We start from the raw sequence: 20,067 nt of genomic DNA on the forward strand, positions 1-20,067 counted from the left end.
TCTTTTCATATCTACATGCACGTCATATTATACATTCACATTCACTTTTGGTTTCGTTTCTCCTTCATTGTACATTAATCAATCTCAAGTGGCCATTTTCTTGGTCTGTTTCATTACGTCGTCCCTTTCTCATGTATGTGCTCTTCTATAAGAACATGAACTGTGACTAGTTCAATGAGAGTGCTTGATGAATGTAAATGTTTATAGTCCCGATTGTCTGTGTGCTCTGTGAAAGTCTTAATGTAGCACAGAATTCATACTGCAAGTTTGTTGAGTCATTTTAATGTGAGACATTATATATTTATATATTCTGCATGTCATTCACATTTCTCATCCATCTACTATCGCTAAAACAACAACATACAAAAGAATCCATTTAATTCTTTAATCTCTTATTTAGCAATGTATCATTTTCTGCCTAAATAACAAGCAAAATACACTCTTTACTAACTACTTTGACTTGAGGTCAACACAAAACTTATATAAACCATATATTCCTTTGGTTGGAATGCAGAAAATAAATCAAATCAAATACAGATACATACAAATGATTAATATTTTACTGTGATTTCTATGTAACATAATCAGAATAATATTTGCTGCATATTTTTTAAGTCAATACTTTTTAACATCACATATAAAAAGTGCATATCAAATTTAAAACAGCAATTGATTCAGATATTTGTGTGAAAAGAAGGTGCTTCCATAAATGCATTTCTCAGGGATGAATAACATCTCTTTTACAAAAAAGCTTTGGGCAAAATTTGACTCTGAACTTCAGCATACCTTGGTTCATACGCTCCAATGGGGATGGCAGCCAGATCAAAAGGTCCGTACCGCCTCCCAATCTCCTCAAAGCCACGACAGTACCCGGTGTCCCCGGCAAAAAAGAAGCTATGGTTGGGGCCCATGATGCACCACGATCCCCACAAGGTCTTGAACCTATCTGTGGGTGTGCGCTGCCCCCAGTGTTGGGTTGGGGTGAAGGCGAAGGTGACATCACTGTGTTCCGGGATACAGTTCTCCTGCCACCAGTCCATCTCAATGACGTTCTCACATCCCATGTCCGTCATCCAGTCTAGGAGGCCAAGGGGCACAAACCATCTCAGCCCAGAACCAAAGCGTTCGTTGAGACTTGCCACTGACGGGGCATCAAGGTGATCAAAGTGGGAGTGGCTTATCACTACAGCGTCGATCTTGGGGAGGTCCTGGACGGTACAGGGTGGAGGCCGGTAGCGCTTGGGACCGAACCAAGACACGGGGCCGCATCGGTCGCTGAAGACAGGGTCTGTAAGGACTGAGATGCCATCGAACTGAACAAGAGTAGATGCATGGCCGATCCATGTAACCCGAATCCCAGCAATAGGTGGGACTTTGATTTCATCTTGGTCTGGTTTCAGCACAGGCAACGTTTTGTCTAGGACCTGTGAGTGAGAGAATGGTAAAACAGTCATCAAAAGGTTAGCGCTTGTATCTAAATCAATCACAGCGTAGATAAAAACAAGTAAAACTCACTACATCCTTACATACATGTAGGTGAAGGGATTTAATGACTTATGAGATCCAACACATCAATGATTGAAATGTGAAAAGATTCATAGAGCAACATGAGTGAGAAAGTCAAGAGTTTACTGAGTATTTCAATTATTTTATCAGATGAGGTAATTTTCAATTTGCTAGTTTACAAAAGCAAAAGCATGATCACTATAATGCTGCCATTTTTTTCAAACAATAACGACAAATTCCAATTTGAATAAGTCTCTTACCTGTCCATTAGCATAAGCATGCCTTTCACCACACTTAAATTGATCTATTACCATCCAAACGATCACAAATTGTTTAAGCATATTAACAATCTGTCACTTGCATAATTATCCGCTTCCTTCACTTCATTATGTCAACCTCTCGTAATGAACGCATCTTTCGTTAGAAGGTGACAACGGACGGCAGGAAATTCAATTAGTGGCAGATGACCCGTAGGAATTTTCCCTATGGTTGTTCTTTCCAGTCTGGTTATCTCTGCTGCCTCATTGAGAGTGGACTGATACCCGTCCTGCCAATTTCTGCAGGAAAACGTCTGCTAACGAAAACGTTCAGGCTCTTCTAACAATCTGCAGCATGTCATGTGAAAACCAAAATCGTCTCGATTTATCTTGACTCACTGAAGGGTCAATTCTGTTCTTTAAACTCAGAGGAAATATGTATGTAAAGATATCGTATCTTGCTGTTATGTTACCCTAACATCATACCAATCATTAAAGGCAGAACAACTTCAATACCCAAAGTACAAGATTTGGATGGGGGAAAAACCACTATACATTCTTTTTTTTTAACCCGTTGAGGACAGGCTGATTTTGCTACAACATGTATTTCCCATAGACACCTGCCTGGGTGTACTCCGGTCTCATCTTCAAAGTGTTAATCTTACTCAGGGATGAAAATCTGAATACCTTGCTATCTTCAGTATTAAGTAAAGACTTGCAACAATTATCTGAGTAAAATTACCTAACAAAATAAAAGATTTCAAAGACCATATGGTGTCATAAACATTGAAAGCTAGACCAAGTAGTAAGGAGACTGCCATTGAAAGCTAGACCAAGTAGTGCAGAAACTGCTCCTGTGAAATATTGGAAAGAGCAAAGGAAAACACCTGTTGTGGTTTTATTTTGCCTCTCAACACTCATTTGCGATTAAAAACGTTTGAAACTCTCTTGAATGAAGGATAATCTTCAACGTAAGCTCGAGGCACTCATGGTATATGGCCGTCACAGATGATTAAATTGATTCGGTCTGCAGCAAGGTTAACAAACTCTAGAGACTCTCATCTGCTGGTGTTTCTACATTCACCTCATCCATGTAATAAAAAAAAATGTACTTTTTTGAGGGTGTTCCATTCTCTTGTGGGATTTGAAATGTGGTTTGACTTTTCCAACCTCTCCCTCTCTTGCTCTCCCTCGCTCTTTCACTCGACTCTCTTTCCCTCGCTCTTCCTCTAATACTCTGAAGTCGGGGAGTACGAACGATCAAATGAATGAATCAGATTGAGAGATGGCAGAGCCCGCCCTACAGTCTCAGACATGTGAATCACATCACTGGAGGTCGCAGGACGGCTAGCTCCATCCGGACATACCAAGAGTCCTCCTCAGATTGGACAGCTTTGATAGTGATGCACTTTTCACCCACACTCGAGTGGGGCACACATGCAAACTTCAAATGCTCTTCGAAGCTAACAATGAACATGAGTGTCAATCAATAAATCTACTTGCTACCCGTAATGTTTAAAGTCTTCAATGTTTAATGGTTAAAGTCCAAACTCAAGTGGTTGATAAGTCAGTAGTTGTCATAATGATAAGGAATGTATCAAAGTGACATGGTAATAACTAATGTTAGGACGTGATCAACACCAAAGCACAATTTGTCATTGTGACAGTTACAAATGGCTATGGTTACATTGCTCTGTGGGCTTGGAGTACGACTTTTAGAAAATGGATTAAAATTCTATATCTGAACTCCCATGGATGTCTACTTTTTAAGAAGTCATATAGACAGTAGACTTTTTACGTCAAATTCATCTCTAAATTTATGTAAACTTCATATGAAGTTGTGTATGAAACAAGCACAACCTTCAAAAATAACTGTTCATACGTCGTTGTTACATTAAACACAAATGCCAGCATGGAAAGTGCCTGCCTGCTTTGTTATCCTTGGAGATGAATTTAGATAGCTGAGGCATCATTCACACAGAATTAATGTCAAACAAGATACGTTCCAGATAAATTGCATGCATGAGAATCACTCATCCTCTATTCTGAGCTAATTCATAACCTCTAAGACACATCTAATCAAATTTCCTCCCGAGGAGCAGATTGGTAGCAATGCCGAACTGTTTGGCACAGGTGAATTTTCTCCATACACTCTGAATCACTCCCCTGGCTCATATGGATACATACAAACATCAACATAACACAAACAAACACAAACACAAACACACACAAACAAGCACACATGCAAACACACATACAAACAAACACACACACACACACACTTTGTTTCTGTCTGAACATACACATACTGGTAGACATATAAGCTGTACACAACATACCCCCTATATTATAAAAGACATGACTACGCAATTTGAAACAATTACGTACTTGACAAGCATCGCATTAATCACTTTCAATCTTATACACAGAAAGGAACCCCACAGTCACAAGGACAGAAGGAGAGAGAAATATAAAAAGACAGATATAGAGAGACTGGGGGATGGAAACGTGACAGATAGTGCACATAATAGACAACATCAAAATATGTCTATATTGATTAGAGAATTTCAATCTACATTGTGCATCTATCTTAATTGAAACAGCATCTACCCTTGAAAATATGTGCTCAATGATATTCATCTTTTTTTCCCCTTTCCACACTTGCCTGTCATGGGGAGTAAATTAATGTCATTTCTAATTGGTAATTACAAAGTAGATAACCTTCAAAGGATAAGTTTCATTTGCAAAAATAACATACTTTCAAAAATTGTGTTTGCATATTCTATACCTAAGCTTTACAAACTGCATGACTAATATTGATAGAGTAGGTAGTTTGGTTGCATCTATCTTTTCTTTTTCTTTTCTTGCCTAACAAACACATCAACGTACAACTGGTACAAAACAAAGACCGAACAATAGAAGAACATTTGATGTGACAAACTGTACAACAATCCTTTCATCATGCTGTTCTGATGACTTGTACTCACTCTTGTTCTGAAGACAATAGCCACTAAATCAATTTTAACATTACAGTTCCCTGATGGCGTGGAGCCTTGTTTATAACTTACATGGTACTTCATACTTCTTCAAGGTCTTTGCTCTCATTTGGACCCAGAAGTTGCATTTTTCTTCTAGTCTTGATAACTGACTTACACCTCACACTCCCTAAAAGGCCTAGATCTTATATTAACTCCTTCAGATTCATTGGTATTGTGGCTGTACACAAATTCAACTGGAATACAGACAGATAATCTTGAGAGAGTTAACAAGTTCATTGAACTTTGATCCATGGAGCTTCAAATTTCCACTTTGACCCCACCTGTTTCACTGTAATCTTAAGTCTCATGTTGAGTTGGGCAATACTGCCCCCTGGAGGTGTAGTCGATACAACTTCAAATCACTCTTTCCTAAATGCCTGTGTCTCACACTTTATTACTGATGCAAACATCACAACGACCCATATATCGAATCTCTGTAGCCCTTATATCACCCTCATCTGTATCTTACATTTCCTTATGCACACTTGCGCTCAATTCTGACCTTAACCTCATATTTCCTTATACGTCCCACTCCCTTTACGTTGACCTGACACTGCAGCTCCCTATAGGCAATATTTCTATTTCTGAACCATGCAGCACACTTTCCTACAGGTGGCAGCCTTCATAATTACCTGTGCATGGGAGTCCCTTACATAGGGTTTATCTCTCAACCTTCACCTATAGTTGGAGAATAAAGGCCATAAGGTTTGTTAAATTCATGATCAAAGTGCCACAGTCATTGATCAGTCATCTAGCTGATGCCTGGGCCCTGGTGCATAATAGTTGAGATTAAACATAAGTCAGGAAATCAAACATTAGTTTCCAAATACTCAATAATAATTGGCCAATGCTTGATTTATGTTTGATTTTCTGACTCATGTATGATTGCATATTTTATGCAACAGGGTCCTGCTGATTTCTCATGTGTGTGTGTGTGTGTGTGTGCAAGTGTTACAAAATTAAACACACACATATTAAAAAAAATCACAAGCTAGGATGAGTAGCATATGATGTTCATATATGTCATCGGTGTATCTTATAATGCATATGCCAATTCTATTTCCATCGGTCTCTGATTGATGCCATCCAAATGAAGGTTTCTTCTCACATGGATGTCCTGACAGTTTCATTTCAGTCTCTCTCATGTAACAGCTAACATCACTAATGTCATGGTCAAAGCGTTCTCTGAGGTACTTTCTTTGCGCTTCATTCATCTCTCCCTCTCTCTCTTCTCTCTCTCTCTCACCAAGGGGGAAATCCAACCATTACACAAAGTGATAACATACACGGGGCTGCAAGAAGCGTTATTCACAGGATACGGACACGACACGACCCGACCATTCCCCGAACATCTCCAGCTGACACATTTCATTCTCAAATCCTTGACCCTCATCCCAGAGACAGCCCTAGAGACAAGGAGTCAGGAGAGGGAGGCCTGGGGGATAGACCGAGGGAAGTTAGGGTTAGTCACTTGCTGGATGTCAAGACCCCCTGTGATGGATGCTGGTAGTATTGGATTGACGGAAGCCGAGCCAGGTGGTTAGTCAGAAAAGTATAAATATTGGACATGGCCTTCCTCCTTTGTCCCCTTGACTCGATTTCACTGTCCCATATATATTATCTAGCCTTGATGCATCTATTCCTACACCAAAGGTCCAAGCTGAAAAGGAAGTGTTTGGCAGCTGTGTGACTGAGTGGTGAATACTTTTCCTATTTCCTTTGGACATGAATCATTCCTTTGAGTGCTTGATCCAAGCAATGTCTTTGGCAGGAGGGAGGGACAATATATGAAGATAACTTATAAAATTTGTATAGTTTAACTCATATTTTGAAGCCAAGGCTATGTGCATAACCATGTTGAATGTGAAAAGTTGTAGAACTCTTACAAGCAGAGATCAAAATATTTCTAGAATGTTGATTTTTCTCAGAGCTAAACGCTAAAAGAGGTAAAAAGATTGGAAATCTGAATCCCCTATCAATTTACATCGGGAACAGGATATCATAGAATTGGATCATTAATGCTTTTGATCACACATAATGCATATAGTTTCAGCAGTCAATTGCCTAAACCACCAGTTCCTAAGAGATTTGCTATCTTTGCAAGTGAAGTGACAGATAAATCACATGGCGGAAACTGCAAAATTTAGAACCAGTATAAACTGCCCCCAGTCATGCATCCATCTATGTGCTAATCGAAGATATGATTTTCCACTCCCAGAAGGCTGATAAAGATATTTAGACTCTTTCCCTCCAGCATCCAACATCAAATTAAGTCTATCAGTACCTCCGGCAATCTGTGTACACACAATGTCAGTGGCATGGTGGAATGATGGTTGTAAGAGGGGTACATACTAACACCAGTCTAATGAGCTTGCATCACAGATTTGGTGCTCATATGATAGACTGAACACAGGACAGCAGTGCATTATAGGTAAAAAAGAAAGAGTCCAGTCAATTTCTGCATCTCCCTTATAGATCTACAGTCAAAGAATAAAGACTGCATAAAACTGATAGCAATAAAACTCCTGGGAATGAGTCTCAGAGAGTATGTCACTATTGACAAGGGTAGCGAACACCATGTGGAAGGAGCTATCATGGTAAGATCATGCAGAAAAAGTAATCATTACATGCTACTGTGTCCTACATAATAAAGCATGAACAAGTGCCAAGTTTTTTACCAGCAACAGCTTTCTTTAGGTATGACCTCGGAATCATAATTGTTCAGTGTGTCGGCATTCCAATTTCACATTTTGGTTTTAATGAAAAACTGACTGCTTTGAAGGAGAAAACATATACATGACTGATGGTGCATAGGTTTTCCGTGCGCCCATTATATTTGGAGACAATATGGGTCATTTCATGCTTCTTTTGCCTATGGGGTGGCTTTCGTAGGTCTACGTAGCCCTTTAAAGGACAAGTTCACCTTCATAAACATAAGGATTGAGAGAATGTAGCAATATTAGGAGAACACGTCATTGAAAGTTTGAGGAAAATCGGACAACCCGTTCAAAAGTTATGAATTTTTGAAGTTTTTGTGTAGTAACCGCTGGATGAGAAGACTACTGCAGTGTATGAATAACTTAGATGTCACATGCGTACAACAATATAAGGAAAATATAAAGAGAATTTCACAAAATTCCATCTTTTGAAAAAAGTACATATTCCCTTGACTCGTTACCGACATATGTTAGGGGTAATATTATTCCCCCTGCTTTTAGAAAGAGACAAGTCAAGTGCTCTTTTATTATGCGAAAAAAGTGAAAATATGTTGAATTTTCTTTACATTTTCTTTATCCTGTTGTACGCATATGACTCACAAGCTGTAGTAGTCTCCTCATCCAGCGGTTCCAACACAAAAATTTTAAAAATTCATAACTTTTGCATCGATTGTCCGATTTTCCTCAAACTTTCACTGATGTGTTCTACTAATATTGTTGCATTTTCTCAATCCTTATGTTTATGAAGGTGAACTTGTCCTTTAAATGTGAATTAGTGGTTCCTTCCCCTGAATAACCCTTCTCCTCTGTGAAGATATTATTCCTGTAAATTTTTATATTATTTTGTTTTATAATTCTCCAAAATGCTTGGATGGAATCAACATTGGGAAACATTATTTTCTTTTTGCTTGCCGCAAATTCCATAGCAAAAGAAATTACACTGAAAATTGTAATTTGAATTGGAGTGGAAATATTCCTATACCCAAAAGACTTCAAATCTCCCATAATCTAAAGGGATCCACATACAGCACCTAACTCTAGTTTGGTTAGCCATTGCCTCATCGAATATCACTAAATTACGTCAGGAGCACTCACAAAAGTGCTGTATTCAAGAACCGGAAATGAAATCAATGAGTTTTGCTACAACCTTCACGGCGCCTCACGAAACATGAGGTTTGTATTTACTTTAATATGTTGGGGCACAAGAGTTTTTTTTTTTCACTCTAAGCTGCCAAAAAAAGAGACTCGGATAGAAAGAGTGTGTGAGAGAAAGAGGTAGAGAGGAATATGCTGATGAATAAAGCACTTTGAACTGCGTAATTTCAGTGGTCAAAATATGAAATCCGGCAGCTGGCCATGATTGACTGTGGAGATGGGACTTATCAAATTCGGAATGGATTTGCCGCTTCATTAGGGGGCAAATTCCATTTGCTGTAATTCATTGGTCATCTCTCTACTATGATGATAAATTGCAGAGCTCGAGATCTTTCATCTCACAGGGAGGGATTTGTAAATATACTCCATATGAGATGCAATGAACTGTGATTTGTGGAATGCAATTTGCACAAATGGCATGCAAGCACACAGTCAGCAGCATAGGCATATCCACAGGGTGTAGCTTGGGAGCCTCAAAGTTTCCCCATTTGCATTCAACCATTTGGGATTTCCTTTAAATTTGCTTTCATTGGAGAGTTACTGTCTCGTAGTCTGTTACAACTGCAGTGATCATTGACTTTCTCAAACAAGAAAACACACACCTGTGGTAGCTTTGGAATATGAAGAACAAATCCTATCCAAAATTTTACCGTTTTCCTTATTTTTTTTTTTCAATTTAAAAGCAGTTAACTCCAAACCTTTCTCTTGTGAACTTCATGTCTCTAGCAATGATGAAACAAGTGCTACCATAAGGACTCAATACTTCCCTGTCCATCAAACCAGACACCAAAGTCATTTGAGCAGAACTCCCAACACGGCCGTTCACTGCATGGGGAATGATGTCATATCTGCCTAAGATAAGTCATCTGACAAAATACTCACGCAATTATCTACCACAACATGACTGCATGTACAGAAAAGGCGTTAGTAAGTTCACCTTTACACTTCATTAATGTGAGTTTGTCGATCAAAACCTGCATTTTAAAACAGGGAAAGACCAGGATAGCCGAAAGCTGTATATCACAAGGAACAACCACAAAAGACAGAACCTTTTCAAAGCTGCTCTTCACAATGATTTCAGAGTGTGGGAAAATCAAGCTGCCTAACATGGCCTTACAATGCATACATCTGATTTATTGAGTTTCACATCAAGCAATTGAACCCTGCCTGTCATAAGTGAAATTGAAACTCTACACAGTTATAATAAAATTGTACTAATGTGAACAAAGCATTTCATCTCTGGTAAATTCCCCTCTAGTCCTTTAATAACATGGATACAAATATCGCTTGAAGGCTGGTATCGGCTTTTTGTGTAGTTAGTACAAAGCACGATGGATTGATATTTTAGTTTGGAGGTTCCTCAGAAATCAGAAACTTATAGATATGATCTAAACTTGCATACAGAATTAGATTTACAGGGTGCTAATCCTTGCAAATTGCATGATCTTGCCATGCAGAAATATTTGACCTGGCTTTTGATGACATCGTCTGTCTGCAGCCACCATGTGAGAATGAGGACATCCAACTACAGGACATGTATGACCTGTTACTCTCAAACTGCTCAAAGAAGAAATGCTTTGAATTTCAATTCCATTTCAATTTTTCCCATTCTCACAGCTTCTTTGACAGCACCTTGTTACACTATCAGCTCGAAACCAAACGAGCCAGATGAGCACAGAACAACAAACATATTTTCTTCTTCTAAAATTCAACAAATTTTGATAAATCTTGGTCCCCTTCTTCCAGCCCTTTCAAAAATGATACATGACTGTTTTCATTAAGGAGTCAGCACGGCAATAGTCTCATTGTATTGAAAAGAATGTGATATGCATGGTACTGTTAAGATATCTATATTTCCAAAATATAATGCTATGCCCCTCTTGCTCTCAATAAAAAAATACATGCCTACGTAATACAGTTGGCAGCAGAATTATTCAACCCCCTTGCATTATGGACACTATGGCAAATTAAATAACATTACAATTACTAAATCATATACAAGAGGTGAACAGATAGTTTATTACAAATGCTGACCTGATCAATAGTCTTGATTTGCATATAGTTACAAACTTTGATCATTCATGCATGAAGAGATACGGTCCAGTGAGCACATTATGGTCATTTCAGACCTTTCTGTGATCACTGAAGCATGACATGTTATGGTCTGATGATCACAATTAATTTCTTTTGTTTTTATGGAATTTAAAATAATACCTTGCCATTCTATACACAACTCTTAGCATTTCAATAGGTTATATTCATTTTGACATGACTTAAACTTTGAATTATAAATATCATGGCTAAACCTCTGTACAAACTCTATGGTGGCAACTTTCACTAGAAATTAGTTCATTTAAATATTTTTGTACAATGAAAAATACCAATTGAAATATTAAGAATCCTACATCAAATTCAGTCATATTGTGTCACCTATCAAAACAATGAGTGAACAAACCATGTTCAACGAAGCATTTCACGTTACGCTTCAGTGATCACCGAAAGGACTGAAAATGACCATAAAAGTGCTCACTGGACCATATCTCTTTATACATGAATGATCAAAGTTTGTAACTATATGCAAATCAAAGGCTACTGATCTGTTATTTACTTGTAAAAAACTATCTGATCACCAATTGTATGATTTAGTAATAATCTGCAGTCATAATGTAATTCATTATGCCAGAGTATCAAAAATGCAAGAGAGGGGTTGAATAATTTTGCTGCCAACTGTATATGACTGAAGAGTGCACAATGCCCCTATTTGGTAAGATATGTAATTGCTACAGGAAAACGACCTATGATGCATTTATCACATTTATCAACCCTACTGTGGATTTTACAGTGAAAGATTCCAAATTATCCCTTAATCCAGGATTGACTCAATGTTAGATATCATCAAACGAGTTCATGTGTGTGCCACCGTCATATCGGATGATCAAATATCACAGTCACGTACGAGGTATTGAGTGCGTCTGATGGCTCGGTATATGACAGCTTTCAAACTATAGTGCAGGACACCTCTCTGACTCAATTCCTAAAATATGAGGGGAAAGTGATGGGAATATAAGTTTCAGTTAAAAAAACCCATCAAATCTTTGGAGTTTTGTCCTAACTCTGAACTAAAGCTCACCGATGACCTGGAGTATTATGTTAAATATGATGCTCCCGACATCACTCCAGCAGGGAAGATTTGAATTCTCTGCTGTTCCAAATAACTACAGCATATTTCTTGACTGACACCTTAAAGCCCGACATCACAAGATCTGGGTTCATCCCCTAATCCAGTCAAAGACCCAATTTGCAGCTTTGGTCTACAAAAGGGGAAAGGAAAGAATCCTCTGGGGGGCTAAAAATACACGGGGCATTATCTCTGGAACATGGGCCTCCAGCAATCTGTCCATACCACGTGGTGCAATCAGACACCGAGACCAGGAAGACTGCGAGACGTTCCCGGCCACAATCGTCCCGAGGAGATGGTAAAGAGGATGATAAACCATCAGCATGCCTCATCGGGGCTTTGTCTCCCAAAAGGGGTACACAAATTATGTTCTTATGGGACTACAATACCCGCCTTGGGTAAATTACCTTCTGGTTGTTGAGAAAGCAATTTAAATTCACGAGCAATCATGTTTATAAACTGACTTCATGCTGAAAAGGGAATTCCAGGGTGAAATCTGAAGATAAAGGCAGCAAACACTTATTGAAGTGATGCAATATTATCCTTACTTGTGATATGGTTGGATGTTGAATCAAGGTGCCTTTAGAATGACTTGGACCTCTTGTTTGAATTGAATTACAGTGCACTCCCGTTATAACGAAATGCTCGGGACCGGCAGTTTTCTTTCGTTATAACCGAACAAATACAATATATAACGAAAACAAGGAAACCACGTATTATATCATATTCTGTTTGCTGAATACTCATCATACACTGGAAAGCTATGTGAAATGTGATGGGATAACTGTATTAAAATGATAAACACAAGTTCCCCTCAGAAACTGTGCGTGACACAAGGAGCGAACACACGGTGGTGTGAAGCGTTCACCTATGCAGAGACGCTATAAATGCTTGTTCCGCTACGTATTTTCGAAAGCAATTCGCATTTCGTTATAATGGAGCACATTTCTTTTGTTTGTCTTTGTCTGTGGAGCTCGGAAAAGACTTCGTTATAACGGAAATTTCGTTATAACCGTGTTCGTTATAAGCGAATTTTGCACCATAGACTTTAATGGTGATAATTTTGGGACCAGAAGATTTACTTCGTTATAAAGAAATTTCGTTATAATCGTGTTCGTTGTGACGGGAGTGCACTGTATAGAAACAAGAGAGGAGGTGAGGACAAACAATGAAAAGGAACAAATCAAGCCATTTCTATAATACTGGAATGAAAATGATTCTGCTATAGTCACTACATCAACAACCCAAAGAAATGGCATACTTCCAGAAGTGGCAATTATTTTACAGCTGCAATCATTTCAGAGAAGCTTGAATTGATCAAAATCCTTTCCTGTCGTTACATGTGAACAAACTGGAAAACAAAACGATGTTGTCGGTCTACCCTAGCATCATGTCAGTAGTCATTAACATGGGCCAAACCTGATGGCTCAGCCAGCAACTGTAGGTTTTCGATCCTCCCCATTAAGCAGTGCACACAATGCCATCACCAACAGTTGTTCTGGACATTTGTTGTGGGTGTTAACAAGTGGCTGTCCGCCACACCCACGGTGGGATATACAGGGACTATCAGGGATGGGGGAAGTAAGGAGGGAGAGGGGGAGGTGAGGACAATGGGTGACATGGTACACTCTCTTGGCTTGTCCATTGTCAGGGGGACATAGTGACTGTATCACCCTTGGAAAAGTTCCATAATGGCACTTTCATATTAGCTTGAAAGTGCAGACTACAGATACTGCAAACCCTCCACAGTATCATTAGTCCATTATACAAACTTGGAAAAAAAAACTTTCCTTTAAATTCACAGTGTCAATTTTCTACAATACCTATTTACATGTATTGTCACCATCAACCTTCATTCTTGCTGTGACAGGTTGAACAATTTACTAAGGGCTCTATGAATATTTGTGACCCGCGACAATGGTTTCAGGCAAAAGTCGCAAGAGCAAATTCCCTCCTAGGCGGGGTACAAAGATTTTGACCATTATTTTTGTCGATTTAGGTTTTTTGCAGAAATTAAATCTTTGATATGTTTTCCACATCTACACTAAATTTCATAGCATAAGACTAAGTTTTTCCTATCGAAAATGGGATTTTAAGCACCCTATGTTAGATCGCACTCGTCAGTTTCGAGCTCCTTTCGAACGCCGCGCCAATATCCCAAGCGTTGCTACGGTGCAGGGTCTCGCATATGATTGGCTGGTGCGTCGCATACATTTACATAATTTGACTTTCGGAGACACCAGTTGCAGCGTTTGGGGAATGCTTTGTCCACGCGTGCACGATTACATGCTCCATTGTTCTTGCTATAGTGGTTTATACATGCTCGCTCTGTAGTGCGTGCTCTTCGTTTGGCTTTCTATCCAAACTATTCTACCGCAATGTTGGACAACGGAAGTGAAACAAAAATCATGTAGCATGACATAACCGTGTGAAAAGAAAACTAGATATTCTCAAATTTGTCTACTTGTACATGTAGTAAAAATTATGACAGCAGACTGACTCAATGGAAGGGAGATGAGAGGAAAGGAGCGGTTACATCCATGCGACTAATTATATTCAAATACTACGCGTCAAGATCGCACCAAACTAACGAGTCGTGTTTGTTTGTTTGTTTGTTTTAATTTAATTAGCTCCACCGAACAAAGCAACATATGCATGTTTTGTAAAAGCAAAACAAACAGGAAGCGTGACCCTTGCCAGCACTGGCAATTTTCTGCCTTCAAAATGGTCGCCTATGATATAGACAAATCAACCACAATGAAAACACGATTTGTAAATGTGTGGATTCGCCACCGCTCCTGTTACATGCACACGGTCATGGCGTGTGGATGCTATTGTGTAATGCGTGCACCAATGTACATCACCCGTACGTGCAATTATCGTATTCGCCATCTTGAAAGACGTACTGTAAACAAACCTGAGCGAAACGCATTGTTTTTCGGCTCCATACGCTGAGCTCCGAGGAAGGTGCCCGGGAAATTTGACTCTCTCAGTGAGCCAATCAGAAGGCGATGTGGTTGCTAGAGGCGGAGCTTAACATCGATTGGCACCATCGTACGGATGGGTGATTCTCCCCTCGCATCGCCGCTCCGACATTGTCTTTGAGAAAGAGGTGAATCTTCAAAGCCTGTTTTCTCGCAATTTTGTCAGGCTAACATCTTAAAAAGTGCATTTTATTTCTCTTTCTATGCCCACTTATGGTGCCGAAGAATACAAGTGTTTTATATCAATGCAAAGCTTAGGAAATGGGCAATGTGATTCAATGAAAAAATGAATTTTCAAAATTTCTGACTTTTGCCTGAAACCGTTGTCGCCGGTCACATTTGGTACCTTGGTATTTGCTGCACCACAAGGATTGTTTTCATGCAGTTCTAAATGTATCTGACAGTTTCTTCAAGTCAAATGCAGGATATCACTAACTTTATTCTAGACAGTTAATCCTACCATCATAACCACCAATTAAACAGCAATGACAAACTGCTTGCCCCTCTGGGGAAGTGATGATACAGGCTTTGTCTAACATTGGTTACAACATCATTCTGTGCAAATCTCAGCACACCTAAAACCTCCCCAAGGGCATGTGACACAAATTTTCCCTTCCCGGTCTATGTCTAGACATTGAAGGTAAGACCTCCCTTTTCCCCTACTACACATCCAACCCCTGTCATGAATCAAATTATACTTTGCTACCGGTAGGAACATGCCAATTTTCATATTTACAAGTAACCTTTAATCCAAGGTTTTCATTTTAAAGGTCCAAAAAGACTGATGGATTTTGTTAATGATATGAGAAAAGGAGACTGTGTGTGATATGGACAGCTATGAATGAATTAATGTGGTTAAGTTAGCTATACACTGCCCTGCAGTTTTTTTTTTCCTGCATACAGCTCATTATATCAAAACAATCAATAACACAGAGTACCACATATTTCTCTAAAGTTTTGTCTTCATTTGAATTTCATTTTGTGATAGACAGTTCCTGCTTAAGTATTAATCACTGTTCCTTTTCCAAATTTTTGCAAAATTTATGTGAGAGGCGTAAAAAGGACCTGCAAAAAGGCAATACAGGATTTGTCTAGACTGTGCACTTTTCTCAACGAATACAGCGTGGGCGGGACGAGAGAGTGGGTATGGCTGGGGAGGTCAAAGGGTCAATCCGAGGGGCTAGTGAATCAGCAAGTGCAGCCCAGAAAACAGGCTAGCAGGGATGACAGGGGCAATTTCTGTGAGAAATGGCGGTCGATGAAGAGTGACACGCCAACGGTTGGTGAGCAGCGATTAGCACCGTGGAGGTGACATCATCCATTTCATCTTCCTTCTGTCCTCACCTCAAATTGCTGCCTTCTTGTTTTGTTTTTTCTTCTTCAGTCTGTGTGTGTGTGTAACAAACTAAGCATAGCATCAACTTTGCCTCCAGGAGGTGCACCAGTTACTGGTCATGACTTTAAGACACTGTCTCCAGTAACACACTACAAATTGCGCCAGAGTGTGGCTGTAAAGTTTTCATCGAGTGCAAGAGTGATTCAGAGCATAAGAACACTAAAAAACAAAGATTACGAGTATGCGTCATGACCAGAAATGATATGACTTTTGCACTGAATTTTCACGCATCTCAAACATTACAAAATTTCAGAAAAGCTCAGCAGCTTCCTTTTGATAGGCCTTACACAAAAGTGAACCAGTGGAAAGTGTTCTCACACCATTTTTGAGGTATACTATCTTTAAAATCACGAATGGATTCACTTTACGCAGGGATTGTGGGAAGTTCACCCCCTCTGTCCATGTCGTACTAGATTGATCAGCAAATATATAACTCTGGTGAATGATTCTTCAGGAAATCATGAGGTGACGTGTCACTTCCTTTAGAAGCACCGCCAAGAAATCCCCACAACACTGGAACCAGGGAAAGGAATTTGTATGCGGTCAATGCCAGAGGATAAGCCTGCGCCTATGCATGAGAAGTCTCAAGATTCGTCCAGCTGTAGGGACAGAATTTCTTACAAACGCAGCTTGAGATCTGATGCGTTGAATCAGCGAATGCCGTGGATGTTATCATAATTATATAAGATGGTACAGCTTAAACTAAATGATTATCACAAAGCTGAAGATGAATTAAGCTAAAATTAAAGCTGCTGTTTCACTGAAAGAGAAAAGAGTTATGTACTTTTTACAAAAAAGCAGAAGAAAACATGGTGAACTGAGGAAAGAAAATATGGCAATTTTCATATCATGACAAGCCTTCACATCTCTTCACTTAGTCCACTTACCATGAGCTACCTGAAAATGTAAGCATTTGTTGCTCAACTTCACTAATTCAAGATGGAGATACTAACCGATTTGGATGGGACATTGCTATTGTTCTTGGTACAGAACCACCATTTAAATATATTGCCTATAGAGGGCATCCTCCATGTCTCCCAGGGATTCTCGTAGCGTCCATTCCTAAACTTAGAAGGGGTCACATCCTCCAGTTTACGAGGGTCCAATGAACCAAATTTGACACGATCGTTACAAATCACTTTAGTCCTGCTAGTGTTGATATCAAAGTCTGAACCGCTGTTGCTCTTGCTCGAGCGTGGTGAGGATCGCGAGTTCGACCGCGAGGGCGGTCTCCGCCTGACCTCGGGCAGTTCGGGAGGCTGATCCTTCTTTGGAAGGGATGGACTGTGCGGTTCTGAGAAGGTGACCACGTGTTTGACTGCAGCGTAGTCTGGGTTCACAGGATCATCCTCGATGACCGCTAAAGAATGAGTCTGATTGCTTTGGTTTGTGTTGGCCGTTGCCATGGCAGAGCGCTTCGATAGCCACGTCCTGTCGATGCTCTGGTAAGGCGGATCCGACAGATCTTCGTAGAAGGTGTTGTTGTTTTCGTAGATGAACTTTCTGGATGGGGATGACTGGGTCTTTGTGGCTGCGGTGGTGGTTTTTGATGGGGATGCCAACGGGTCAGCATCAACCAGGTTCTCTTTGCTTCCCTGAGTGGTGACGCTCTCTGAGTCAATGAAGTCGAGACCGTCCATGGACTCCGGGAAGACTGTGGAGGGCCCGAGGTCCTCGAGGCAAGCCAAAGGGTCAGGATCAGGCTCCCGGTCCGAGGATGAGTTCATTGCAGACACTGTGTAAGCTGACCTATGAGAGGAAAGCATCAAGATAACACATTCATTAGAGAATTACCACGGTACAATAATTTGTGATGAGAAACTAAAATTATGATGATTATCAGTGCACCTTCATCACGTCTGCATGCCTGTGGCACAGTATCACTCTTCAGCTAACTTTAAATTACATCTATTCAACAACAAAAAAAGAGGAGAAGAAGTTGATGATCTCTTCACTGATTATGTTATTAAAGTTACTACAGCGTAAATTTTTTTACAGGATTTACCAATGGTCTAGTGGTTTCTATATATTTCACAAATTCTCACCAAGTTTATAAATAATCTAAAAATCAATTTAGAAGGAAGGAATCATATACCTCTCACATCACATGAATCGAAAGTAGTACAATGATAAAGAAATTGCCATTTCACTTGAAGAAACATTGTAATTGCTGAATAATTGTAAAACAACAAATGATGTTCAAATAAATCTCTACATACAAGCAAATGGGAGTGTCATAAAGCTATAACATCACTGGTGCCACCATTGATAGATATTCCTATCTATATCACTGTGGCTACTACTGATATTTCACAAGAGCATGTTAAAGGCTTACATTACAACTTTTAAAAAAAAATCTAATCTCAGAATCGGATCACATCTTTCTTATTGATATTTCTGATCTTAGTCTCATTCTCAAGTCCATTTGAATACGGAGAGAAGTTACGGGTGAAGTCACCCTGCCCTACGGCATTCACTGGGGGGAGCCAATGACTTACTGTCTCTTGACTTTCCAAGAAAATGGACTCAGTGAACGAGGGAAATATGAGCTGACAAGCTGAAGTCGTCACTCATTGTCTCAATTAAAGCCACACCTTGGTGTGACTGTTTCTTCTCTCCATCAGTAAAAAAAAAAAAAAGAAGAGCAAATTTTCCTAATTGGCTTCACTGACTGTAAATGATTCAACATTGGACTTAAACCTCTTGAGTGAATCAAAGATGACACGTTGGAGAAGATGTAAAATGAGACTTCAGTAATTGGAAGACAACACAATAGGATTAGACCATTTTGACAATGAGAGAGGGGGAAATTTGAAGATTGTAGGGCAGGCGCCAGAATGCACCTTCCTTCTGAGCTTACGGTTGAGAGCTTGTGTGGATGCAGTGAATGGTAGGCCATGTTTAAAAGTGACAACTAATGAGTAGTCTAGACTCCCAAGACTTGAGAAGCAGAGGCGGAAGAGATGGGGTGGGGAGAAAAAATGCATCATTACCATAATTGCTCACTCATGGAGCCTGATTCTAACTCACTCAGTCACTCCCAAGTCTTACAACAGTTCTCTCTCCTCTTTTTTCTCTCCCTACCGTTCTCTATCTCTTTCTCTGTGTCTCAAGCCTCATTAGGTAGTACAATTTACGACAGTATACATCATCCTATCAGCTCCTCATCAGTCCATCTCATCATGACTCTTAAGAAACATTCCCTGTGCTCAAGCAGGGATGGGTCGACACCGGTCTTATCTGAACTGAGAATTCTTCCCTTAACAGTTTGGGGCAAACTGTCCATGGGAGAAAGTCAGAAGTAGCACCCTCAGAAAAGAATAAACCAAACAAACTGTAAGCAACTATAGGCAAGTTGCATACAAAGACATAAAAACTGTCAGAAGTATGTCACTATGTATGCAATGAACTGTCCTTTAATTGCAATGACAAGATCAAAAGGAAAATTTCACAAAGATGTACTGCAATAGGTCGATAGAGTGCAGAATTAAGTATTACATAATAGGTATGAGTTTAGTGCTTAAAAGAAAATAACAAGTGTATATTATGAAAGAAAGATATTCAGAGGGAGACTTGAAAAAACTCACACCTGAAGTGTATATGTGGAGAAATATATATATATATATATATATATATATATATATATATATATATATATATATATATATATATATATACACATATATATATATACACATACATACATACGTAGAGACACAGACAGACATACAGAGATGTCATGAAAGTAACAGCTAATATTCTAATATATAATTTTTATATCAATATATTTTTAAAAGCTATCATGAAAAATTCAGAATTTGGGCCTCTCTAAAATG

General features: G+C 39.3%; 1 protein-coding gene across 1 annotated transcript in view; it reads right to left on the bottom strand.

The window, feature by feature from the left end:
• Positions 1 to 20,067, bottom strand: part of LOC139724049 (N-acyl-phosphatidylethanolamine-hydrolyzing phospholipase D-like) — a 64,026-nt gene that overhangs the window by 17,689 nt on the left and 26,270 nt on the right. Inside the window, exons 2-3 of the mRNA XM_071635247.1 lie at positions 17,185 to 17,980; positions 787 to 1,424 (exon numbers count right to left, since the gene is read on the bottom strand). Coding sequence (XP_071491348.1) covers positions 787 to 1,424; positions 17,185 to 17,980 — 1,434 coding nt within the window. The remainder of the gene's footprint in view (positions 1 to 786; positions 1,425 to 17,184; positions 17,981 to 20,067) is intronic.

This window comes from Diadema antillarum, unplaced genomic scaffold (genome assembly GCF_040938485.1).
Source record: "Diadema antillarum isolate AM-2024a unplaced genomic scaffold, OU_Dant_1.0 scf00000205, whole genome shotgun sequence".
Classification (NCBI taxonomy): Eukaryota; Metazoa; Echinodermata; class Echinoidea; order Diadematoida; family Diadematidae; genus Diadema; species Diadema antillarum.